Raw genomic sequence first — 18,633 nt, forward strand, 5'->3', positions numbered from 1 at the left:
GGGTGCCTGGCCAGCCTGGGTGAGGGGCTGATGGCTGTTTTCAGGCTGGCCCCACGCCCTTTAGGGTGGGGGGTCCCCACTGGGGTGCCTGGCCAGTCTGGGTGAGGGGCTGAGGCCCGTTTTCAGGCTGGCCAAGCCCCCCGGTGACGGAAGCTCCCAGCCTCTCCTTTTTTAAATTTTTTTTTATTCTGGGATTTATTTACCTTCTATAATTGAAACTTTGTAGCCTTGAGTGGAGCTCAGAGCCGGCCAGGGCAGGCGGGAAGCTTGGCTTCCTCCTACACTGGGCACCCAAGCCTCCTGCTCGCTCCAGCTCCGTAGCTGCCGGCTGTCATCTTGGTTGGGTTAATTTGCATATAGTCGCTCTGATTGGTGGGTGGGCATGGCTTAAGGTGTAGTGAAGGTATGGTCAACTTGCATGTTTGCCTTTTATTAGTGTAGATATTAGAGTAAAAGGCAACAAAATAATCAAATTTTTATTTTCCATGCTGTGGAAATAGCTCAGGGGTTATTAATTAACATATATATGAAAGTTACACTTTGGCATGTTAAGTCAATTCTGACTATTGGTACAATGTGTATGAGTGGGTTATTCAAAAGTCAATCAGAGCCCTGACCCTGGAGTGGGGAATGTGGTAGACATGAGCAGAGCAAGGATGATGGGCCAGGTATAGAAGTTCCCCTGGGCAGAAATCCCCAGGTACCTGGCAATGGGCAAAACTAGGAAAACAAGGACCTGCCTCAGGGTGACCTTTCCTCCCCTGGAGTGTCTCTGGTCATGGGTTTAGACTCCCTGACCCTTCACATTGATGGTCATGCGGTTCGGACCCTCCCCTGACCTTTCCTCCCCTGGCATGCCGCTAGTCATGTGATAGACCCCCTTAGAGGAGGGACAAAGGGCTGAAGAGTGGCCTCATGCGACTCCCATGCAGGGCCTTGCACAACCACTCCCTTAAGCACTAACTCCTTAGCGATAATGTCTAGGCCTCAGTTGCATGCCAGGGCTGACATCAGGACCAGCTGCAAGGATTAATGGTCCCCTGCCCTGGCGCCCACCAATCAGTGGAGACCACAGCCCTGAAAGGACACACCTGGAAAGCTGATGAATATTCTATTGAGATCTGTCGCTAGACCTCCCCTCAGATCTCCACCTTTAAAACCCTCAAGACAGAGCACCTAGCTCATTCTTTTGCTCCCTAGAGCACGCCCATGGAGTCTTTTTTTAAGTGTACTTTGCTTTCTTTCTCTTGATTTTCAAGGGCCCTTCTTTTGCTTCTCTGCCTTGTTTCCTGAGCCCAGTTCTTCTAAAGCTCACATCATCTACCTCTGTAACTTTTTAAAGAAGCTTTCTCTTATAAAAAAAACACACCAAAAAGTGAGGTTACAGGTTGTATCCCCAGCCCTATTTGGGGCACGTGCAAGGGCAACCGATTGATGTTTTGCTCTCACATCGATGTTTTTCTCTCCCTTTCCCACTCTCTAAAAAACAAAACAAAACAAGTCAAAAGTACTAATGTCAAAGATTGTCTAAATGTGTGTGTTTTGATTAAAATTTGGACCATGCTCTATTTAGGTCTCCCCTCCTGGTTTAGTTTAGTATTCTTTTGTTTCCCATGTCATAAACTATGAGCCTTTTTCCTTGCCATTAAAGGATTTGAAAATATGATTTTCTTAGTTGCATAATATGTCATCATTACTTTGCTTAAACATTTCCCAGATGCTCATTTTCTTTTGAGGAAACCCAATAAAGTCCCTTGTAAATGGAATCCTCTCCCCTCCCCCCACCTCATTTGACTCCCATGTGGGTGTGGCTCAGTGGTTGAACCAGGGGGTCTGGGTTCCATTCCCGGTCAGGGCATGTGTCTGGGTTGTGGGCTCGATCCCCGGTGGGGGTGTGTGCGGGTTGATGTCTCTCTCTCATCAATGCGTCTATCTCTCTATCTCTCTCCCTTCCTCTCTCTCTCAAATTAATAAAAACATTAAAGAAAAGAATAAAAGAAACAAGAAACAAATTAAATGGGAACCTCCCTTGTTACATTTATAATACTAGGTTACTAAAGTTTCGGAGGCATAATTCTAATAGGCTTCTTTCACTTGTGGAGGTCAGGGTGGCGGAAATAAAAACATTTAGAAAGAAGCTAAAGGCAGCCAGATGTAGTTTTCTTATTAGAGGATAGAAATGGGTTCCAAAGAATTTTCACTTTGGCTTTCTATGAGTTGGAATGTTATGCTCCTATTAAAGGACTTCTAGAGTGTTCAGGTCTGGAGATGTGATTTGATTCACAGCAAGGTCACAGTAGCCCATGTTTTTAACTTCCCAAAGACATATGGGGAGCCATATTAAATCTTGGACCTGTGCCTTCTGGGTCCCCTGACTATTCTCGTGTGCACCTGAATAGATATTAAAACGTAATAAAGCAGAATCCCACCTTCTGTAGCCTCAGTGGATTCATGTCTTCTGTACCCCATAGGTGCTTTGGCCATTTACGTTTGGTGTATTCTGTGACCCTTCCCCGCTAGGCTCAGTCCAGGAGGTGGCTCAGCTCCGGCTCCAGCTGCAGCAAGCTCAGAAGGCACATGCTATGAGTGAAAGCATGAACAGGGCTTTGCAGGTGAGCGTGGCCCCTTGGAAGAGACGGTGGGTGGCTGGATTACATCACCTTTCTGAACCTTGGATTTCTCTACATCAAAAAGGCAGTGGACCATCTCCAAAGCAGCCCGTCAGAGTTGTTCACAGGCTCGCCCCTATGGCTGGGGAATCAAGCCCAGGGGCCTGTCTGTGTGTGTGCCCCGAGAGAAAAGGTTGTCTACAGGCATGAAAACCTACAGCGCAGCTGGGGTGCTATCACCTCCTCCTCCGGCGCCGCTGACATTTCCTGCTGGAGGTAGCGGTCCAGGGGACCCTCCACTGGAGAGAGGTGGTTTGCCTTTTCGCTGCTGGCAGACCATGAAGGACAGCTGTTGCTGGGAAACCAGTCTACTCTGTCTCCCGCTCTAGTGAGCCAAAAAGTGCTGCCACCGGTACCTCAGCTCCAGGGGTACTTTTCATGGAAGAGAACAGAATGTGAGGGAGGTGTGAGAGAACCGACTTGCATGTTCTTCCTCATGTATTCGTTCCTCCATTCAGTTTGCTGGAAAACCTGATCCGCGCTGGCCTTTGTAAAGTTATAGTTAACGTGTGCTAACATGTATTTGAAGAAGCGTTTCTGCCTTCTCTTGACCATTAAAATGAATCTGAAGCATAGACAAAATGCCTGATTCCTTCTTATAGGAAAACCATGAAAATAACTTTTAATAATTTTGTGTTGTAGGAAGAATTAACAGAACTAAAAGATGAAATTTCTCTCTATGAATCTGCTGCAAGACTAGGAATACTTCCAAGTGACTCAGAAGGAGAATTAAACGCAGAACTCATGGAATCATACGTGGATTTGGGTATTAAAAAAGCCAACTGGAAGAAATCCGAAGTTAAGAGGTATGGAGAAAATAGTTTACTGTAGAAGAGTCTGCATTATTAATGCTGATGAGGCTTGGTAAACAAGTGGCACCAGGCATGAGATGATGAGCTGACCAGGGGTCCCAGTATGTTTTAGTAATATCTGATGAAGTGCAAACGTCTGATATCAAAATGAACAGAAACCTCAAGAACTGATATTGCGCTATCTTCAGCACCAATAGGCACATCAGTTTTAGTAAGGTAAAAAAATGACTAATCTAGCTAAAATATTCAAAGTAAATTCTACAGTTGAGGTTATGGATCTGTTTTACTATTAAGGCGAAGCATATTATTTTTATTATATTAACACTGTTGAAGGCAGGCGTCTGGCATTTATCAGTAGTATATGAGAAAATAAGCATTAATTTTCCCTAGGAATCTTACTGTGGCCTTACTTTTAAAATAGGGATTTCGTCTTAAAATAGGGATTTTTAACACAGTTATTTTAGCAGTCCTGTGGAAGGGACTGTTTTATCATCCCTCCCTGGGACTGACGGGGGAGGACATGGTGGTGTTAGAGGAGGGAGTATATTTAGGAATCATTAAACACTTTAAAGATGAATGGAGGAGAGGATGCACATTTGTGAAGCACCTGCTTTCTGGAAGGTGTGATGAAGGCTCTGGGAGTGGAGTACAGAAGATGAGCTATAGACAGTCCCTTCCCACAGGGGTCTCACCTTCTGTCTGGTGGGGAGGGGGAGACATACTTGTAAGCAGCCAAGTGCTACATGCTTAGTGTACAAAGGGGTATTTCTCCTTCCCTCTGGTGATCTGGGATAAGATGAGAGGTGCCTGTCTGGAAGAGACTGCGTTCAGGCTAAGGAAAGCCTTGAATGCATTGGCCCACACCAGCACCATCCGGTTTCCAGTTCGAGACCACGTTTACCATCATTATTGTTTAGTGGGAGTGTCCATTATCTGTTGTGTTTCAGGCATCAGGCAGCTAAATACAAGTATATAAGTCTCCTGAAGGGTTTGCTCTGCAATAGCTTGTAGAACTTATATATTTTAGTACTGGCTTTTGTTTTTAGACCTGTAAGGTGAGATTCAGTAAATTGAAATCTCAAGTGATCAGGAAATACTGTGAAACAAGATGTTGTTTAGTTTAGTAAGGCCCCATTTACCTGGAGGTCAGCCTTTAGCGACTGTCATCTCCAAAGACCACAGCTACAATCCGGGAGAAAGCAAAGAAGAAAATCATAGAACTAAATCATGTGGTGTATTTCGTTGGAGTCATCGTCAGGCTCTTAGCCTAGGGCCATTACAGACTTGGATTTGTTTGTACCCATGAGTTATCTGATGGAAGAGTAGCTGGGGCTAGGGTTTGGGAGAGGTACTGCCATGGGTTAGCCAGACAGCGCAGCAAGGAGAGGTCTAAGGGAGCACAATGGGTTGGATGGAGCTGCTGATCCACATGATCCCAGGTTGTCCAAGAAAGCTGTCAGCGTGGTTAGTTAATTAAAGTGCAAGAGGATGTATGTGTTACATTTTTTAGACAGATTTACATAAAAATTTAAAGTTAAAAATGTCATCTGGAAAATTTATTGTTGTGAATGCCTCATTTCCTGTTGATGCCAGATGATTCAGATTTTGTTTTGGATAATAGTTTTGCCATTTATTAGTAGCTTTATGACCTTGGGCATGTTTCTTAACTTTTCTAAGCCTGTTTTCTTATGAGGCTTTTTCTATAAGTGGATTATAGGATACATCTTGGGGGTTCAAGTGAGGATTAAAACAGGTAATGAATAAAAAGGACCTTATGTAATATGTTCCAGCACGTGAGGCACTTCATCAACGGTAGGTGTTACTATTATTGTTTAATAGATGATTGGTTAAAATACACCATTGATCAGATCTTATATCAATCCACTTCTTACTCAACACATTCTTTATAAAAGGTCCTTGATCCACATCGCAACCTTGAGAAAAGCGTCAGATCCGTTATCAGTCATCACATTAGAATTGGGAAAATCAGAGCTCAAAGAGCTAAACTCTTCTGCCCAAGAAAGTGGACCATTATCAGCAGAGCCAGTACTTGAACCCCAAACTTCACTGTCACGTAAACCTGCTGTTCTGTGTTTACATGACAGTCAAACCATTTGGTCTTAAACGTCATTCTTTATGTCTTTTATTTTAAATATTTAGTTCACGCCAGAAAAGCTTTCTTTCAAGTATGTTATTGCTTTAATTTATGCCATAATTAGCTTGGAAATTGGGTAAATAATATATACCCAGGTAGACTGACTTCATCATAATGTCTACTAAAATGTATTCTACTTTTGCTCTTTCTACTTAAGTATAATACTCATAGCTAAAATCTTATAGTAATCTAAAGTCTATTCCTATAGATAGTAAATCTGAGACATCACATCTCTGTCATGGGAAAAGGAATACCAGCCATGTACAACTGGGAAAGTGGAGAGTAACTTAACACATAATGGGTAGTCATTGAGACTCAGTCATTGAGAAGAATTCAGTGAAACACGGGATATCTGAAGAAAGGTTCAGCTACAGTCATCCCACCTACCCGCAGTCTAATAGATAAGAATTCAGTTTAGAGGAGGAAGTAGAAATATTCTTTCTTACATCAACGTGAGGGTTTTAATAGGAGAGAAGATTTATACCTTTCCTCTGCTGGCCTGTGATTCTTAGAACAAGAGGAAGCAAAGGTTTTCCCATTGTCGAGAATTTTAGTTCTTTGTTGACTTGAGCTGCTTTCAAATCACAGCCCCACTTATTAGCGGCTCCAAGCTTTTATCCCCAGCTACTACATCCCTCAAGCTACCGCCTGGTAAATGTGAAGGGCTTAGTCTCAGTGTTCTGTTTCACATTCGTGGAATTTGAGTAACTAAATCTGCATGTGGCTTGCAGACAGCTTCTCCTCTCCCTTATTATAGTTGGCTGCGAAGCTCAAATAATAAACATTTAACAAGTGGAATGCCTTTTCCCTTTGGTCTTCTCAGCAGGCTTCACAAGGGACTACAGTTTATTTGGATTCAGGGGAACCAACTTCCACAGGGCTCAGTAGTGAGCCTTATGCAGGGCTGGTCACCCCCGTTGACTTTTCCCTTTTGGAAAAGAAGAGAAAATTATTTTAGCAAGTACTTTCTCTGCTCTCTGACTTGGCTCCCTCCAGGAGTACACGATGTGCTGTTTCAGTGGTCAGCAGTCAGTAAGGAAAGAAATGAGGGATGCATAATTTGTTAACTGAGCAAAATAAGTGTTCTGCTTAAAGTCAGTTCACCATGTCTCACAGCATGGGCAGATGCATTCAATACGTTTTATATTCTATTTCTTATATAAGTCTACTTCTATTATATTTACATATTCTGTTTCTATATAGATGGAAGTGGTTAAAATAGGTGAGATCTATATATATGCAGGCATATATTTACATACACTGAGATCTATATGTACACTGTGATACTATATATCACATATATGAACAGTATATCGATAAGTATGTAGCATATTGGAAGGAGCTCCTTTTATTATGTTAAAACTATATATGTTCTTAATTCTCTCTCTGTATGCGTGAGTATGTGTACATGTAGCATATATACTAATGTTTCATTTGGAATCATTTGAAGCTGAAAACAGTAAAAATTTTGACTCAGATACTATTTATTTATTTTTTAAGAAATAGATGTTAATATTTTAGATCAGTTTTAGATTTAAACAAAATTAGAATAATACAGTTTTTGTATACTCTGCACCCATTTTCCCCTATTAACATCCTACATCAGCACAGTACTTTGTTACAATTAATGAAATAATATTGAGCCGAAACTGGTTTGGCTCAGTGGATAGAGCGTCGGCCTGCGGACTGAAGGGTCCCGGGTTCGATTCCGGTCAAGGGCATGTACCTGGGTTGTGGGCACATCCCCAGTGGGGGATGTGCAGGAGGCAGCTGATCGATGTTTCTCTCTCATCGATGTTTCTAACTCTCTCTATCTCTCTCCCTTCCTCTCTGTGAAAAATCAATAAAATATATTAAAAAAAAAAGAAATAATATTGATATAGTATCATTGACTGATATATCCATGGTTGATTTAGATCAGTGATGACGAACCTATGACACGCGTGTCAGAGGTGACACGCGAACTCATTTTTTTGGTTGATTTTTCTTTGTTAAATGGCATTTAAATATATAAAATAAATATCAAAAATATAAATCTTTGTTTTACTATGGTTGCAAATATCAAAAAATTTCTATATGTGACACGGCACCAGAGTTAAGTTAGGGTTTTTCAAAATGCTGACACGCCGAGATCAAAAGGTTCGCCATCACTGATTTAGATGGTCTTTGTTTTTACTTGATGTCCCTTTTCTGTCCCAGGATCACATGACAGGGTACCACATTATATTTAGGAGTCATATTTCCTTAGTTCCTCTTGAATTTCCTTTTTTTGTTTTTTAAATTTTCATGGAAAAAACTTTATTATCTAAATAGGGAGCCATTACATTTTTTGTTCAGTTCTAAGATGCTCAGAGTAAACTTAATGTTTTTTTTTTAAATTTTGTTTTATTGCTTAAAGTATTACAAAGAGCATTACATATGGCTCCTTTTTTTTTTCCCCCTTGACCTTTCCCTGGCCTCCCCTACCCCCCAGTGTCTTGTGTCCATTGGTTATTGAATTTCCTTCTTTTTGATGACCGTGACAGTTCTGAGAAATACTGGTCAGCTATTTTCTAGGAAGCCCCTCTATTGGAATTTGCTGTTTATCTCACAATTATGTTTTTCCTTTGGGTTTTGTGGAGGAAGACCACAGCAACGAGGTTCCATTTTCTTAACATCATTTTAAGGGTACATGCTATCAATATTTATTTTTTAAAGTACCTTTCTCCTTTATTGTGGGGAAAAAAATAGAAAATACAGAGTGAGAAAACAAGAAAATTAAAAGCACTTATAATCTTACTTCAACTCCCATGAAGAAAACCTTTATTAACATTTTAGTATATAATGTCTTTTAAAAAAAAAATCTGTTTTTATTGATTTTAGAGAATGAGAGGAAGGGAGAGGGAGAGAGAAACATTGATGTGAGAGAGAAACCTAAATCGGTTGCCTCCCACATGCACTCCAACTTGGGATCAAACCTGAAACCTGGGCATGTGCCCTGACCGAGAATCCAACTGGTGACCTTTCAGTGCCTGGGACGATGCTCAACCAACTGAGCCACACGGCCAGGGCACATTTTTGTATATAATTTCCACATCGGTTTTGATGTTTCTAAGAGATAATATAATGTAGAATATAGTTTTATAATGTGCCTTAATACATTCTGAAATCTTTAGTCAGTAGATATTATTATATACTAGAGGCCGGGTGCACGAAATTCGTGCACGGGTAGGGTCCCTAGGCCTGGCCAGCAATCAGGGCCGATCTGTGGGGCGACCGGTGGGGTGATTGGGGGGCCCCCACTGGCACCCACCTTGGCCGGCCTGGTGCTGCCTGCTCCCTGGCCCTGCCCCCTGCCACCGCCGCCGGTCGACTCCCTCTGTGGGGTGATCGGGGGGGCCCCCACTGGCACCTGCCTTGGCTGGCCAGGGGCCTGAGGCCTGGGGGCAGCTCCTGCATTGAGCGTCTGTCCTGCTGGTGGTCAGTGCACTTCATAGTGACCGGTTGTTCCCCCGGTCATTCTGTTGTTTGGTCGATTTGTATATTAGGTTTTATTATCTAGGATATTTACTAATGGATATGTGGATGAGTGTAATATATTTTAGTTAGTGACACGCTGTTTAAAAAATTTGAAATTGTAAATAATACATTATTATTACAAGCATCCTTGTAGCCAAGTCTTTATTCACATCTTTGAGTATTTCCTTAAGATGTGGAGGAATATTCTTGCTAAAGGATTTGCACATTATGTGAGGCCTTTGATACATATTGCCAAGTAGCCCTGTAGTTTGCATTGTTTTCCACATCCTGACAGTACCTATTTCTATGTACCTAGCCAGTGTTGAAAGTTATCATTTTTCCTGTTTAAAATTTTGTTGGTGGTATTTTTTTAGTGTTTTTATAGTTTAGTTTACTTTTTAAACCTTTTAAAATTATGAAGTACAACACATAAAGAAAAGTGTGTGAAGCATAAACTTAATGATTTTAAAGTGAATATCCATGGAACCACTGCCCAGGTCTAGAAACTGCCCATAGTCCTCTTTCCAATCACAGCCTGGAGAGTAACTGCTATTTTGACTCTTATGGCAATCATTTTCTGTTTCTGTTTATTGTTGTTATCCTTTCAAGACCTAATATTCATACCTAAACACTATAGATTGGGTTTGCTTTCATACGAATGGAACTCATATAGTGTTTGTGCTTGTTTGTTTTCTTCTACAGTTTTGTTTATATATTTCACAAACCATAAAATTTACCAATTTTAAGAGTACAGTCTGGTTTTTAGTATAGTCACAGAGTTGTGCAACCATCACCATAACCGAATTTTAGAACATTTTAATATCCACCCCCCTAAAACCCTATACCAGTGATGGCGAACCTATGACACACGTGTCAGGTGACACGCGAACTCATTTTTTTGGTTGATTTTTCTTTGTTAAATGGCATTTAAATATATAAAATAAATATCAAAAATATAAATCTTTGTTTTACTATGGTTGCAAATGTCAAAAAATTTCTATATGTGACACGGCACCAGAGTTAGGTTAGGGTTTTTCAAAATGTTGACACGCCAAGCTCAAAAGGTTCGCCATCACTGCCCTATACCCATTACCAGTTATTTTCCATTACTCCTTCCTGCCCACACAGCTCTAGGCAACCATATTATCATTTTTTTTTGTCTCTGTAAGTCCAATTTGGATCTTTTTTATGTCTTTCATTTCTATCCTCATCATGTTTGATTTTTTTTCTACCTTCTTAAACATATGGTATATTTAATTAATTCTATTGCGTGTGTCATTTCTGGTTCATTTTCTATTGATTGATTTATCTCCTGGTTATTTTCTTTCCCGCTTATCTGCGTGCCTGGTAAATTTTGATTGGGTGCTGGACACTTAAAATTTTGTATTTTAGAAGTTGGATTTTACTGTATATTTTAAAACACTGTCATTTTTTTTTTCTGTGACACAGTTAAGTTACCTGGAATTCACTTTATCCTTTTGAGGCTATTTTATAGGTTTTGTGAGATTAGGTTTAGAGCAGCCTTTAATCTGGGGCTTATTTGGCCCCAGTACTCAGGCAATATTTGATGCTCTGAATTTGGAGGTCTTCCCACTATGGCTCATTGGAATGCAAATACTTCCCCTCTGTGCTTTTCCTGGTCTTGAGGTAACTTCCTGACATTCGTACATAGAGCTCTAGAGCTCTCTTTCTGTGTGGCTTTCTTTCCCTCCTCAAATTCTAGCCATTTTGTCCTCCCCAAACTGAGGTCTTTGCAACGCAGTGAGATTGCTGGGTCCTGTTTGGGTTTTCTCTCCCTGTGCTCCACCCTGGAGAATGCAGGCAGGAAGCGGTGGCAGCCGAGGGCTCCCCCGTTTTGCTCTTCTTTTTTCAGGGATCACCGTGCTATGCTGCCATTGCCTAACAACCGAAAATCATTGCTTCATATATTTTATTTGGTTTTCCAGTTTTTTAAGGTGGGAAGATAAATCTGGTTCTTTTAACCCATTAAGAGAAGGAGCAGAAATTCTCATTGCAGTTTTGAAATTTATTGAAACTAAAATTGGGATTACATGGCTTTTATTTTTCTTATTTTTTCCAGTTGTTCAGATATCCACTTAGACTTGTGTTTTAGTAAAAGGGATACAGAAATTGTAGATTAGGATGACTTGTGTTTACTGTTTTTTCCTCCTTTGTTTTGTTTTATTTCTCCCGAAGTCCTAAAGGACACACATATATGCATATACCTTGTGCAGCTTATCAAAAACAAAAGCACGTGCCCTATTGAAGTTCCTGTGGCTGACCTTGCAATGGGGCAGCAGGACTAAGCTTAGGAATGGTCCTCCTAGGAATAAATGTATTCCTGTATATGGGTTTGTAGCTAAAGTGGCCTTGTGTTTGACAAAGGTTAAAATTGCTTTTGAAATACTGGCATAGGATTGTATAGGTCACAACACATGGCCACCATTGCAGTTTGTAGCTTTTTAAAAAAAAAAATTAATAAAATTTAATATAACAACCATCTATCTAGTCATCAGAATAGTCAAATAATTGATACATTATTTAGAAAGTATTTTAGGGTTCCCCTTCAGTTTGTAGCTTTTAAGGAATAACCATGCTTGATCTGTTACTTGATTTAATTTTAAATATGGCAATTTCTTCATTAGCATGGTCCAGCAAGAAGACCCAGGTAAAGAGCTTTCCAACGATGAGGTGATCCTGAGGCTGAAAGCACAAGTGCAGCGTTTGCTGGGCAGCAACTCCGTGAAGCGCCGCCTGGTGTCTCAGCTGCAGAGTGACCTCAAAGGCTGTTGGAAGAAAATCGAAGACCTACAGCAAGGGCAGAAGGATGTAGAAAGCATCACGGTCGAGGTTCGTAGAGTTTGTAGAGCTAAAACGCCATTTTTAAAGAGCTCAGTAAAGAAAATGCTTACAATTTTCACAGTTAAGTTAAACCTTTGTCTTTCAGGGGTTCATTTGACTTTCTTAGAAGTAAAATTTAGAGAAGGGAATGCCACTTAAAGAAATACATTTTCTGGTTACTCTCGGCACCTAGTAAATGAGATGCCAATTAGATAAATTTTTTTTTTATCACAAATCCAAGGAAGCATCCATCCTATGTAACATGGTAGCTGCATTTCCTCAAGATTGGCTCATACCACCATGCACTAACATCTAGCTAAGTTCCCCACTTAGCATGGTGTCCATCACATTTCTCTGGCCCATATTTCTGTAATGAAAGTCATTCCATATAAGGAAATGAATTATGCAGTGATGGTGTTACAGGGGGAGAGGCACAGATGAGGAGGTAGCCCCCTTCAACTTATTGATCAACTAGACTACAGAGACAAAGGGAAAGGCTAAAACAGAAAAACAACATAGGCCACGACCACCATCACTGCCACACATGTGAAAGTGTACCTGTCTGACCAATGCCACCAGTAATTTCAATATAAAACAAAAAAAAGCATCAAGATACCTGAGCTCAGGTTCAGACTCAAAAACAGGTTCCTACTCTCCTAAATGTTAGGATACTTTATAGATGAGGAAGCTGGAGCAGTTTGTGACCCTTCTGAGGTGACAGAGTCAACCTTGAAGCACAATGAAATTAAAACACTCGAATGACAAATAGGTGAAGGTTATTTCCCCAAGGTCGTGCTCTCACGGAGATCTTTAGGGTTGCCCTCCATGGACAGCTGCCTTTTTCACATTTTACAAGTTCAAGCCCATGTGTACTCCCAATAGAAAACAAGGCGGAGAGACTTAGCAACTAACAGGAAAGGGAAGGAGGAAGATTAATGTAGATGGTGTATTCTTTTCCCCTCCTGGATGGAAAACTTTTTTTACTTCCTATGTTAGTACTGTTTTATCTCCTGATCCATTAAACTAGGAACTGTGTTCATTATAACAGTCCTATTAACACACAGTTTGCACGATGTTCTATGGTTCTAAATTTTTGTGGAAATTTAATTGGTTCTAATTTATTTTCTAGAAATCATAGTGTTCTTCCTGTTAAAGGCCTGCCCAGTCTGGTTCCCTCTTCCGAGTAACTGTATTTGATGAGGACAACATTGATTTCAGTGTTAACGACCACATGTGAAAGACCCCCTGCTCCGCAGCACATCCAGTGTCTGTAAATCAAGCTGTTTCGACTGTTTCCATATGTTTCTTAAAAAGGATGGGAGTGAAAGTTGGTGTCTCAAATTGTGTTAGATCAGAGTGAATTAGTTTACACTTTCTGGTGAGAGTATCCTAACATTTAGGAGAGTAGGAACCTGTTTTTGAGTCTGAACCTGAGCTCAGGTATCTTGATGCTTTTTTTTGTTTTATATTGAAATTACTGGTGGCATTGGTCAGACAGGTACACTTTCACATGTGTGGCAGTGATGGTGGTCGTGGCCTATGTTGTTTTTCTGTTTTAGCCTTTCCCTTTGTCTCTGTAGTCTAGTTGATCAATAAGTTGAAGGGGGCTACCTCCTCTTTGAATACTCCTTTTGTCCAGTTTCTCTTTTGCCATAGTCATTTCCTAGAGAGAGAGAGAGAGAGAGAGAGAGAGAGAGAGAGAGAGGAGAGAAAAAAAGAGAAAGAAAGAAAGGAAGAAAGAAAGAAAGTAAGGAAGAGAAACATCAATGTGAAAGAGAAACATCAATGAGTTGCCTCCTGTATGTGCCCTGACTGGGGATTGAACCCAAAACCTTTTGGTGTGTGGGTGGTATTCCAACTAACAGAGCCACCCGTTCAGGGCTGCATTTTGTGTGTGTGTGTTTGTTTTTTAAGTGTGACTTTAGCCCTTGCTGCTATGTCTGTTCTGCCTCAACTTACTATATAGGAAATTCTTATGAGTTGATAATTCTCTGCATATTTTCTCAGTAAATATTTGTTGAATTCATACAACATCTAGGATCTACTTCCTAGATGGGGGAATGGGAGAGGATACAGTAATTTAACCAGTGGGTGGTTTTTTTAAGTAAACTCTCAAGTTTAGTCATCTAATTAATGGGCACCTTCAAGTCTTGCCTTTGTCACTCATTTCCCACATCTTTTCTAATAGAGTTTTCTATTTAGTCTTTAAAGTCAGAAAGCAGGGTTGGGAGGCACATGGAGAAAGGACAAATCATTCAGTGTAAGCTTTTTTTTAAAAGGTGCTTTCTGCAAGGTCCTTGTGGGATTCAATGATAAAAGACACAATGGCCATTTCCTAAAGGAACTTTGAATCTAGAACAGCACTGTCCAAGGGAAATACAGTAGAGTCACATATGTAACTTAAAATCTAGTAGTGCCCTTAAAGTAAAAGTAATAAGTGAAGTTAATTTTATTAATATATTTTATTTAACCCAACATATACAAAATATTCTCAATATTAGTCAGCATAAAATTGTTATGAGGTGGTCTGCATTTTTTTGTGTCTGTGCTAAGTCCGTGAAAATTGTATTTTTGACTTAACTGCACATTTCAGTCTGGACCAGCCACCTGGCCAGGCTCCATAAGCACACATGGGTTAGTGGCTGCACATTCAGCAATCAGCTCTGCAGTGGATGGGCACCTATAACTGTGTAATAAGGGTGGTACTGGTCACAAAGTGCCAGGAGAAGGAATGACTACCTGGGCTTGGCGGGGGGTGGGAGGGGTGGGGGGTGGTAAGGCAGCCTAGCGAAGTCTTTGAGGAGGCCATGCTGGGTCTCTGTCCTGAAGGATAAATCGAGGAGAGCCAGGTGGGAAGGGACATTTCAGCCTGGAACAGAAGTAAATAAAAGAATGTAGCAAATAAGCTGGTGTAACTGGAGCGAGGAGGGCATGGGAATAGAATCCATATTGTGTAAGCTCAGTCTTTCTGAAATCTTTAATGAGGCCAAAACCATTTAGGTGTCTCATTGATTTCCAGAAAGAATGGTTATAGCTGGGATATAATGTTGAACTCCTTTGCTTGCTGTAGGGATGTTACGAGAAATAACACATCAATTTAAACTTGTGTGGATGTGTTTTTAAAGATAACTAGGCCATCAAAATTCTCTCCTTAAAGCTTTTGTAAGAATTAAGAAAGCCAGCAAAAATATTTATGTATGTAGTCTTTAAAATTTTTTTTAAATTTCTTGATTTGAGAGAGAGCGAGAGAGAGAGAGAGAGAAATATTAATTTGTTGTTCCACTTACTTATGCATTTATTGGTTGATTTTTGTATGTGCAGGGTGACACAATACCCCACATACGGGTATTGAACCCACAACCTTGGTGTATCAGGACAGTGCTCTAACCAACTGAGCCTACCTGGCCAGGGCTACGTATGCAGTCTTATTTGGCATTTTTTAAATGAACATTATAAAGGTATTGATATATTTATTGCATTATACATACCTTGTAGTACATTTTATGTTAGTTTATATCCCTCATACAGAACAAATTAATATTATGATAGAGAATCAGTATTTTGCTTTCAAATCATATGACTGTTTAAAGCGGTGTTGTTTTCTGGCATTCCTAGGATAACATGTGATGAAACTTAGGAGTCTGCCCATTCATAGCACTGTGTAATGATTGGGAATGGATCCGCTACTTTGCTGAACGTTCCAGTTGAAAACTGGGCTGTTAAGGTAGAATGTGGTCAAGACCTTAGGAAACCAGACTACTCACTAACAGTCAGGGTCTGCACCAGCACTTAACATTTTGTAAGCATAATAAGTAAAACATAGAGGCCTTTCTGTGCCTGACACTCAATAGAGACCGTTACCTCACCACATGTTGTGGTGAAAGCCATACTTTGATTCCAAGGTATTTGATAGACAGTGTCCGATAGCCAACCTAGAAGGTTACTCGTTAGAATCTTTTAGGAATTAGGAAGATAGTTCGAGAGTTGGTGTAATATTATAGTTCTTGTTTTCTTGAATATAATGTCTTCAGAATTCCACCTTTAGAAAGAGATTTTATTGTGCCATTTATGTGGTCCTTCTCTTTTTCAAGATGTTTGTAAGGGTTTTGTGCTGACAAGTACAGGTATCTAGGCCCTGTGTGCCTGCAGTGTGAAAATAGGTCAAAACTGAGTAATAGCTATGAAAGAATTTTTTTTTTAGTGTATCTGCATATTACTTCTATTTCTAGTAATAAAAACTTACCAGTGGGGAAGGAAGCACAAATGAATATCAAAACTTTAAAAAGTAGGGCCCAGCCTTGGCTGGGTAGCTTGGTTGGTTGAGCATCCTCCCCATACAACAAAAGGATGTGGGTTCAATTCCTGGTCAGGGCACATAACCCAGGTTGTGGGTTCATTCCCTGGTTTGGGTGCATTCAAGAGGCAACAGATCGATGTTTCTTTCTCACGTCGATGTTTCTCTCTCACAAATCAATAAAAAAATAAACGTATCTTGGGTGAGGGTAAAAAAAAAAAAAAGTGGAGGCCAGGTTAAAAAATTGAAAGCCATTCTCCTGAGACAGAGATCTTTTTAAGTGTCATTAGTATCCCCAAATCTGGAGAGAAGCTAACAGAATAAGCAGTCTTAGCTACTTTCTCTGCCAACTGGGGTAGAGAAATGGCTTCTGGGAAATGATGGCAAGTGAAAAGGGGAAAGTCAGCAACTGAGCAGCTTCCCTCTGAAAGTGAAGGCTCTGTGAATTGGAAGACTGAGCCAAAGCCTTGGTGTTTTATCACCCCACCTGGGAATGAGATATACATACTTTCCCCTCCCCAATGAGTAGAATGAAACTTGGTACATGATATATTTTTAAAAAATTTTGTTTTATTGCTTAAAGTATTACAAAGAGTATTATATATGTCTCCTTTTTTTTTTTTTTCTCCCCTGACCTTCCCCTGGTCTCCCATACCCCCCCAGTGTCTTGTGTCCATTGGTTATGCTTGTATGCATGCGTACAAGTCCTTCGGTTGATCTCTTACGCCCCCCTCCCCAACCTTCCCCGGCCTTCCCGCTGTAGTTTGACAGTCTGTTCGATGTTGCTCTGCCTCTGTATCTATTTTTGTTCATCAGTTTATAATGGTCTTAATTATCCATAAATGAGTGAGATCATGTGGTATTTTTCCTTCATTGACTGGCTTATTTCACTTAGCATAATGCTCTCCAGTTCCATCCATGCCATTGCAAATGGTAAGAATTCCTTCTTTTTTACAGCAGCATAGTATTCCATCATGTAGATGGGTACATGATATTTTTTAAGCATTGTGTAAGAGAGCTCAGAGTTCAGGTAAATACATAAACCAACAAGCCTAATAATGTAGGTTTTATTTTTTTTTCAACCTTTGTACCCCTCAGTGAATAAAAAAGTCATAAATAGCCTGGCTGGTGTGGCTCAGTTGGTTGAGCGTCATTCCATGCACCAGGAGGTCTCCAGTTCCATTCCCGGTCAGGGCACACGCCTGGGTTGCAGGCTCGATTGCCAGTGCAGGAGGCAGCCAATCGATGTTTTTTTCTCATCGATGTTTCTGTCTCTCCCTCTCCCTTCTTCTCTGAAATTACTTAAAGAATATCAGAAAAAGAACTCATAAAAATAAATACGGAAGACATTTAGATGGTGATAGGAAAACGTGCAGTCATGTAAAGAGACAAACTTGGGAAGATGTAAAACAAATGAACAATTAAGGAATGTAAGAGGTTCCACTCTGATGGCAATACAAGGAATGCCAATGGAAGCCATTGTTAGATACCCTTTCCCCCATCAAATACAACCATTATTTAAAGATAGTCACTGCCATTGGAGGTAAAGAGAGTTGGACAAAGTCATGAGAGTATACATTTGTACAAACTTTCTGGAAAAAATTTGCTAAAGCCTATCATAAGCCTTAAAAATTGTACCTATTTAGTAAAATATGTATCTATGAGTTAAAACTGGTTATATAAATAAATAAATGCTAAATTTAATGGATGAAAGTATGATGAAAAATAAAATATTTGCATAGTCTCGAAGTATCTCCTTATAAGGTACTTACTATTAATTGTAAGTAAAAAAGATAGTAACTTTTCAGTGAAGGTACTTGCAGACACTCCCTTCATCAATTGATCATCACCAGTGATGAGACGTATTGGTATCGTGTCTCCCCTGAAAAGCATGGGCATCATTGCTGTGGCATTCATGCCAAAAATGCATAACCTGAATTTACTAATGAAGTAACATCAGAAAAAAACAAAAATGGAGGGCCATGCTACAAAATAATTGGTTAGTACTCAAAAATATCAGGAGTTTGAAGGTCAGAGACTGAGGAGCTGTCCTAGACTGGAGGAGACCGATGAGATGTGACAACTACGTAAGTGCAGTGGGGGATCATAGATTGGATCCTGAGCCAGAAAAGGACATTAGAGGAAAATCAGAAAATTTTGTAGATTAGTTAATAGTATTGTGCCCTAGTCAATATCCTGGTTTTGATCATTGTACTGTGGTTATATTTGGGGACATGGTAAAAGGTATATGGAAATCATTTGTACTGTTTCTGCAATTTCTTTGTATGACATTATTTCAAAACTAGAGACCCGGTGCACGAAATTCTTGCACGTGTAGGGTCCCTAGGCCTGGCCAGTGATCAG

General features: G+C 40.2%; 1 protein-coding gene across 1 annotated transcript in view; it reads left to right on the forward strand.

Annotated features, from left to right (window-relative positions):
* Window positions 1-18,633, forward strand: part of CEP152 (centrosomal protein 152kDa) — a 100,959-nt gene that overhangs the window by 39,963 nt on the left and 42,363 nt on the right. Inside the window, exons 11-13 of the mRNA XM_014537831.1 lie at window positions 2,521-2,612; window positions 3,312-3,475; window positions 11,780-11,984. Of these exons, the coding sequence (XP_014393317.1) occupies window positions 2,521-2,612; window positions 3,312-3,475; window positions 11,780-11,984 (461 nt within the window). The remainder of the gene's footprint in view (window positions 1-2,520; window positions 2,613-3,311; window positions 3,476-11,779; window positions 11,985-18,633) is intronic.

Source organism: Myotis brandtii, unplaced genomic scaffold, assembly GCF_000412655.1.
Source record: "Myotis brandtii unplaced genomic scaffold, ASM41265v1 scaffold182, whole genome shotgun sequence".
NCBI classification, from domain to species: Eukaryota; Metazoa; Chordata; class Mammalia; order Chiroptera; family Vespertilionidae; genus Myotis; species Myotis brandtii.